The sequence below is a fragment of the Haematobia irritans genome, chromosome 5 (assembly GCF_050003625.1).
Source record: "Haematobia irritans isolate KBUSLIRL chromosome 5, ASM5000362v1, whole genome shotgun sequence".
Classification (NCBI taxonomy): Eukaryota; Metazoa; Arthropoda; class Insecta; order Diptera; family Muscidae; genus Haematobia; species Haematobia irritans.
In genome coordinates, this window is record NC_134401.1 from 2,329,175 (window position 1) to 2,337,876 (window position 8,702).

Genomic DNA, 8,702 nt, shown 5'->3' on the forward strand with positions numbered 1-8,702 from the left:
GGAGTGAGAGTCTGAAAGAAAAAGGAGCCCAGTATCTTCTTTCTAAAGAATAGAGCTGGACACTGGCACAGGAAGTGGTACGAGTCCTCCGTAACTTCCGGGTCCAGGCACCATCTACAGATATCAACGTCTTTAAGTCTTTATTCTTACCATGTGTTTCCCAAGTGTGTTATGTCCTGTTATGATACCAATCAGTGGTCGCAATTCTTCTCTGTTCATCGACATCAAAATTTCGCAGTTCCTACGTTTCTTTTCGTCCCATATCAACTTGGTTTGCTCGCAACCAACCGAAGAAACCCAGCGTCTTCGCCATAGTTCGTCATACTTTACTTCCATCCTGTAATGATAAGAAGACAGTGGAGGAAAAACGTCCGCTAGGACATTATTCGTTCCATGAGCGCCCTCCTCAGCCAGCACATCCGCTTCCTCATTTCCTATTATCCCTTAGTGACCAGGTACCCAACACAGAGTTATATTATGCTGTTCAGTGAGAACCTTGAGTTCCTTACGACAGCGGGTGACTGCCGTAGACCTTATGTCAGTACTTCACAATGCCTTTATAGCTGCTTGACTGTCGATGAAGAAGCTGATATCGCTTCTGAATAACGGCCTCATCAACAGCGACTCAACAGCCTTTGTGATCGCAGAAATCTCAGCCTGAAAAGTACTGCAATGACTATCCAGCGTGTACGACTCCCTTATTTCTAGTTCACTGCAATAGATTCCGCTGCCCGTTCCCTCCTCCATCTTTGACCCATCCGTATACATGTTCAGCGTTCCGAAGGGTATCCTCCAGTCTTCCCACTCCTCTATACTTGTATGTCGGTTTGTTATGATAAACATGCTCCGTGGTCATATGGTATGTCTCTCTATACTGCCCGGCCAGAATCTCAATATGCCAGCAGGCTGTCCTCTCCAGCGTGTTCAAGCTTTTATTTCTCAGAAGTGTCAGTTCCGCCGTCTTCCTTACGTGTAAATGGAGTGGGATAACTCTCATCAGTACCTTCAAAGCGGCAGTGGCTGTGGTCTTCATAGCGCCTGTCATGTAAATAAGTGCAGTCCCATTTATCCTATTTATGCTCGACATATGATTTTGGTGGTTCACGATTGTCCACCAAACATGACGACCATATGTGGCCACAGGTCTTACCACCGCGGTATAAAGCCAGCCAAGAAGAGAAGGCCTCATTCCCCATCTCTGCCCGACCAATTTCTGGCACGAGTATAATGCTGCATAGGCCCTCTTTATGCGATCCGCAATATTCTCCATCCAGTTTAGTTTGGAATCCAAAAGAACTCCCAGGTACCTTGCTGATTTCGAGAGGGTCAGCTTCGTGCCATGGAATTCAGGCGACTTGTAACCGACAACCTTTATCCTCCTGGCAAACAGTACCAGCTCCGCCTTTGGAACTAGTTCCCACAGTTCCTTAGTTACAATGATTAGTTTCAATGAACTAGGTCCTTCGGGAACTACCCAAGAATTCTTGGGTAGTCTTCTGGATACTTAAGTATCCAGAGTCTCCAAGTATGGAGACTCTGGATACTTAAACGATATCCTTAATATTTGGCATCTGATGTTTAAATATGACGTCCAGCTAAATCAAAAAATGTTTCGAACAAATTTTCAATTTGTCTATATGAGAACATAGCCCAAATTAACCACCTGATTCCAACAGATATTCTTCAAAAAATGCGCAACTCTCAACAATTCCATTAGATTAGAACAATAATCTGATGGAATCACCATTTAAACTGATGTTTTTCAATAAATTGACTTCCAAATCTGAACTTGTCTATATGAGACCATTGTCTGTTAGATAAATTAGAGATTTTTTTGGGTTTCGAAGATTTGGCAGAGTCAGTCTTTGTTGAAAACAAAAAATAGATGAAGAGAGAAAGAGTGAGGAAAAATTTTTACAAGCTCTACACGCAGAGAAGGAATATGATCACCTCAAACATGTTTCAAGAGCAAAATGTTATTTTGGACAGTGAACATGGAACATGCTCTGCCCAGGAATAAACCTAAAACAACAATATGGTCAAAGACTTCAATAAAACTTCACTTTAATTAAAAAAAATACATTCTATTTCAATTTTCTATCATCGTCTCGATATAGCTTTTGTGGTTTTTAATTCCAAAATTTATCGAAACCCCAAAACTCCGGAGCAAACAACGAAAGATTTGACAGACACGTCGACTTCATACCATTATATTGACATAGGCCTCTGGTGAATCAGTTTTGCAATGTGTATATTGGGGCCCACATAGTCCCATGACATATCTCGTTGTGGAAAATATTGTTAATCATATAGCATTCTGTATATTTATTCAAAATATTTAATTTATTTACAAAATCTTTGCCGTGGCCCTCGTTCATTGTCGAAACCTTCAAGATAACATGCACCATTGTTCTTAGAAAGTAAAAGTTGCTCTAAATTTTTTTATTACCTCTTTAATGAAAAACTTTTATTACTTGAATTGCTTTTCTCATCATTTTGCCTATTAATGTTATGCAATCCCTTCAACGTAATCCATTGGCCTTGTCTTGGTGGCTTCGTTAACTTTAATGGCACACCCTTCATCATTTTGGAAACTTTGTATTGTCCGGATGGTACAATGATCTACAAGAGATGGCAATGATGATGACGACGACGATGATGAAGGATATTCTTGTAATTGTTTTTATATATTCGTAGGTTTTTGTTCATACTATGTTTTTATCGTTGACGATGTTGTTTATGTGTGTGTGTGTGTTTGTGTCTGCCACTAGTGTTCCTCGTTACCTCGTTGTCCTGTGTTATTGCTCCTGTGGTCCTTTTCGTGCTGTCGAAGGCAATGGACGATGTAGTGGCAGTGTTTGTTGTTTTTAAGTTTTTGGCGCATAATTAATTTTCATTAACTTGTTTGGCAGTTTGTCAAAAACACACTAACCAACATCTGAAACAAATCCCACCAAAAAGCCAACCAGACATATAAAGTGAAGTGTAATAATCAACCGGCAGCGCTCGATGCCAGTTGAAAATCAAAAGTGTTGTAGCAGCAGTAACCGAATAAGCGGATTTATAGGTTTATTAAATATTTTTTAGAGGGAAGCTTCCCTAAGGGAAATTAGAGCAAATTGTCACAGGACTGCTACCAGTGCTCCAGTTTGTGACAATTTTCATATAATTTATTGATTTCTATACTCTCTTGGTATTAAAATCTTATTGAAGACATTTTCTGATATGCGAATGTTAGAATAATCTATGGTTCAACATATTCCGCAAGTTTTTCCTTTCTAGAGTAGTTCGTATGCTCGAAATGAAACCGGTTCCTAAGAGTTTGTCCCAGACTGGTTCATAAGGACCTGCCTATGTGGTAGTTCTTGTCCCAGGACATGTTCTTTGGAATGAGTCCAAGATGTATCCTAAACTGTAAATGTACCCGTCAATGACACATTCATGTTAAAGTGAACGGTCATACGTTTTGACCTGAACTGGGACTAGTCCTATATCGATGCTAGGTTTGATCGTAGCGTTTAAACGAAAGAATTTGACTGTTTGGATCCACATATGTCAATCCTTTGATATACATCGGAAAATTCTGTATAGTAAAGAGATACTATATTAAAGAGTAATCACGAATTCTAATCGGTCATCTATACAAGCATATGATATGAACGATTTATTTTTTCTTATTTTCATTTCAAAAACCGAGTTTTGGATTTGAATCTCAAAAATTCCACACCACATAATGGCATTTCCTCTACATCTGTCCTTTATTCCCATCTATCCTAGGCAAACTATTCTATTCTAAAAACCTCACCTAGACTAGTGCTGTGAACTGTAGCGATAGCGGCTGTGGGAAGGCAAAAAATATGTGGCTTATTGAAAGTTTTGTCAGTTCATTTACTTTCATTTAAAAGCGTTTGGCGGTGATGCTACTGGAACTTTTCAACGATGAGTCAGCTGTCCGTCTGGCTGTCAGTCTCAACATCATTTCGTCCGTTTTGCTTGTCAGCAAGGCTTTTTTCGATTTGTTTTTTTTTTTTAATGAATTGTCTTTTTTCGAGGTCTTTGGGTTCTTACAACAAGTTTAATGTTGGTCGATGTTGTTTTCGTTTCGTTTTCATTTTTTCGTTTGCTAGCTAGCTGACTGGCAGCTTGTTGTTAACAAGAAGTTGGCGTTAACAACATGTTGTAGAAGTACTCATCTACAGCAGCAACAGTAACAACAAAACAAACAATACTCACTTTGTGCTGCCGTTTCTGTAGCAAATTCAGTCTCTGGTATCATTTGTACTAGCAATGCATTTATGTACCCTGGTTTGGATTCCGAATCTTGGCTTCCTTTACTTGTCGCTATTGCATTTTAATAATTACTTGTGACAAGTGGAAAACACTTAAAACATTGTCCAAGTGTGGGTAGCCCGAGTACCAGCAAACCACCAGAAGAATAAGCCAACCAGCATTATAACAACGATTATTGAGATTTAGGCAGTGGCCCACATCAGCATGTGCGTTTTATGTGAATTTGCGTATTAAGTCCATGTGATATTTGGACCTGAGCAGAGAATCTGATTTAAGAACTGTCAACATTTGTTGCTTCAAGTGACTTTGGCTGAAGAGGCGAAGTAAGAGATACTTGTGTGCATTTTGTACCAAGTGTCATTGAGATTGTTTGCTGTCAATTGACAAAAACAGCAAACTTCAACTACAAACAATCTTACGAGAAAATTTCCACGAACACACTGAGTTGAGGAGTTTCTCACCAAAAGTTGATTGGCTTCAATGGTTACTGGAAATGTTGAATTTTAAAGTAATTTCGGGATTTACTAAATTAAGGCTGTGAAATTTTCATCTAGCTGGAAGTATTTTTATCAATAAATACACAAAACAAGTATATACAGCACAAAGTTCAGTCGGGCCGAATCTTAAATACCCACCACCATGAACCAAATATTAGGGTTTCCTTTGACATTTCAGGAGGGCTTCAGGACTTGAGGACACTTCCCGAAGATAAATTTAAAGATTTCACCTATGAGGACTATATCAGATTCTGGATTTATAAGAACCATTTTTGTTTGAGTTTTAGAGAAATCATTACATCTCTTGTAAGTGTGCAAGAAAATTATAAAATAACGTTTTGATTTGAAATCTTAAATCTGTAGAAGTAAAATCTGAAAATTTTACATTGAATTTCAAGCAATTTTCATGATCAGTGCGCCTTCTACACCCTCAAGAAGTGAAGTCGGTCTATATGGAGGCATTACCAAATGGACCGATAAAAACTTAATCCGATACACGTTTTTGTGAGCCTAAAATACCATAATATTTACAATTTCAGGCAAATCGGATAAAAACTACGGTTTCTAGAAACACAAGGAGTTAAATCGGGAGATCGTTCTTATGGGGGCTATACTAAAATATGGACCGATACTCACCGTTTTCGGCACACCTCTTTATGACCCGAAAATACCTCTAGATTTCCAATTTCAGGCAAATAGGATAAAAACTTCGGATTCTAGAAGCCCAAGAAGTAAAATCGGGAAATCGGTCTCTCTTTATGGTCCTAAAATACCTCTGGATTTCCAATTTCAGACAAATTGGATAAAAACTACGGTTTCTATAAGCCCAAGACCCCAAATCGGGAGGTCGTTTTATATGGGGACCATACCAAAACATGGACCGATACTCACAATTTTTGGCACACGTATTTGTGGTCCTACAATACCTCTAGATTTCCAATTTCAGGTAAATTGAATAAAAACTGCGGTTTCTATAAGCCCAAGAAGTAAAATCGGGAGATCGGTCTATATGGGGGCTATACCAAAACATGGACCGATACTCACCATTTTTGGCACACCTCTTTATGGTCATAAAATATCTCTAGATTTCAAATTTCAGGCAAATTGCATAAAAACTACGATTTCTATAAGCCCAAGACCCCAAATCGGGAGGTCGGTTTATATGGGGACTATATCAAAACGTGGACCGATATAACCAATCTTCGAACTTGACCTGCCTGCAGACAAAAGACGAGTTTGTGCAAAATTTCAGCACGATTGCTTCATTATTGAAGAGTGTAGCGTGATTACAACAGACAGACAGACAGACAGACAAACGGACATCGTTATATCGTCTTAGACTTTCTCCCTGATCAAGAATATATATACTTTATATAGTCGGAAATCGATATTTCGATGTGTTACAAACGGAATGACAAACTTATTATACCCCCGTCACCATTCTATGGTGGTGGGTATAAAAAAACATATTGTCGTGAGGCCAAAGATTTCATGTCCTCCAAATACGAATGGGAAGTTTGTTTAGCATTTTTCTGATATAAAAATTTCTCCAAACGTCGATAAACTTTTCAATGAAGTCATTTTGTCCTTATTATTAACTGCCCAGCAAAAAGTGTCGCCAAAAAAGTAATGAAAATTTTCTTTTTGGATCCGGAAGTGGTGCAAAATTGACGCAGAAGCGATGAATTTAACATGGGCTTGTCATAGGAAAGAAGTCCTCCATTTCAACAGCCGTTGCACTGAATTTGGATCACTTCTTTAGGCGTGATCCGAATTCAGTGATTTGGATGTAAATTAAAAAATTCTGTGATATTTCGTCAAATAAATAATTTTTTATTATTTTGAATGGATTCTAACGCTTGTCGGAAACGTTTGACATCAAATATTTACAAAAATTCACAATTTTTTCAGATTGGATTTGGCATTTTTTCGACAAAATTTAAACGATTTGTATCATTTTATGAATTCTTACTCTATTTTTAACATATTTGAAACAAAAAAAGTTAAAATTACCCTTTAAAAGTATGAAAAAACCGAGTTATAAAAAAATTGAATTAAAAGAACTTCCTGGGTAGTTAAAATAAAGAACATCATTGGGAGTGCATCTTCTGGAAGTGCTTTTAAAGTTGTGCCTTTGGAAGAACTTCCAAATTTTTTTTCTGGGTGATTCGAGTTAAAATTGGGTATCCTATCATAATGGAAAATTTCGTTTTACTAAGGTCAAAATGGCCTTAATACTCCTGAAAAAAAAAACTTCAAAATTCATGAAATAGTCCTTAAAAGCATTTAAAAATAGGAGATGTTGAAATATAGCATAATTTTTACCTGTAGTCAAGTCGAATTTGGAAATTTATGTTGTCGTTAACACGTTTCCAATGGACTTTGATAGCACATAAAGAAAAAGGCTGAAACCCCAAATACTAATGTATAAATTTGTTTCCTAGAATCAAGTAAGTAAAACTGAAATTTACAAGAGAATTGTGTCTTAAATGTTCTCCTACTTCAATTCTCCGTTTCTTTGGTACCAAATCAACACCAAAATGATTAGTGTAAAAACAAAATCTTTGGAAGTATTTGATATTTTTCAAATTTTGTAAAATGCCTTTACACACAGAGAAGGAATATGATCACCAAATGTTACTTTTGCATGGAGAACTTGGAACATTGTTGCGGTAACATTACTAGCCCAATTCTCAATAGCAACTCCCTGGGAATTTTTTCCCTATTCCCTGTTCCCCTATTCTAAACGAAATCTCCCCGGGGAATTTTTCTCTTTTCCCTTTTCCCTTATTCTAAACTTACTTCGAAAATGGGAAACTCTTCCCTTGGGAGAAAATTGGTATTACGAATGTCAAAAAAAAGGGAAAAACGATTACATTTGTTGGGAATAATTCCGCCAAAAACTTCGAGGGAGTTGCGACCAAAATGTAAGTATTTTATTAAAAAACAATGAAAAACAATAATTTTTCTGTAATTTCAGGTCAAAAACGACAAATAAAAAGCAATTAGACATCCTTATTAGCACAATGCAATTAAATGTAGATATTGCGCGGGGATGGTCAACAAGAAATAAGGAGGAGGTCAACAAGGTATGGCACAAATTGGAATCCGAGTTAAACGCGGCGGGACCACCATCAAAGACTGTTCCAGAGTGGAAGAAGGTATGAATAATATTAAATTAGTTTATTTAAAAGAACCTAACTCATGAACTATTTTCAGGTATGGTGCGATCAAAAAAAATACGTGCGACACAAGGCGGCACAAAATTTTAAATCATCGCATGGAACTGGTGGAGGCCCAAATATGGAGCAAACGTTTTCAGCTACCGAAGAGGCCATATATAATTTAATTAATATGAAAGAGTCTGTGGAAGGTGTGGCCAAGACGTATGGGCTAGGGTCTTCAAAGCAAAACCCTCAGAGCCTTCAATCTGGGGCCAAATCACCGCAGTCGAAATCGAGTACTTTGCTATCGTAATGTAGTTTACGCGGATCACCGCAGTCGTTATCGAATTGTTTCTACTCGAAGTTGAACACGATAGGTAGCATGCTATCGAAATCAACGTACGTAGTATTTTTGCGCGAAAAAAGGTAAACAAAAAGATACGAGAAGTTTGTGAAAATGTAAGTATTATTTTATTTTGGCAAAAATACATTTAATAAAATATAATATTACATGCATTTAGGGAAACGGATCAAAAAATAAAGTGCTCAACAGCCGCTTCAAAAAAAAAACTGTAACAAAGTAAACGCAAAACAAAAAGAAGTACTGGCACAATTTATGGTGGAACACCCGGATCTAGCCAAGAATAAATTAAAAAACTGTGCTCAAGCTAAAGTCAAGAGCCACAACTTATGGCGCGAGTTGACTACCAAACTAAATTCCTGGGGCCCTCCAGTGAAAGATGTGACAAGT

General features: G+C 37.5%; 1 protein-coding gene across 1 annotated transcript; it reads left to right on the forward strand.

Annotated features, from left to right (window-relative positions):
* The first annotated feature begins 2,631 nt into the window (after positions 1-2,631).
* Positions 2,632-8,394, forward strand: LOC142237864 (uncharacterized). Its single transcript, XM_075309314.1, has 3 exons — positions 2,632-2,693; positions 7,768-7,948; positions 8,007-8,394. Exons 1-3 carry the CDS (start codon positions 2,632-2,634, stop codon positions 8,262-8,264), a joined length of 501 nt encoding a protein of 166 aa, XP_075165429.1. The 3' UTR covers positions 8,265-8,394.
* The last annotated feature ends 308 nt before the right edge of the window (positions 8,395-8,702 follow it).

Coding starts and splice junctions, on each gene's coding strand:
- LOC142237864 (XM_075309314.1), top strand. CDS start 2,632: ATGGCAATGATGATGACGACGACGATGATGAAGGATATTCTTGTAATT. Junction 2,694..7,767: donor GTAATTGTTTTTATATATTC/GTAGGTTTTTGT, acceptor CTGTAATTTCAG/GTCAAAAACGACAAATAAAA. Junction 7,949..8,006: donor CTGTTCCAGAGTGGAAGAAG/GTATGAATAATA, acceptor AACTATTTTCAG/GTATGGTGCGATCAAAAAAA.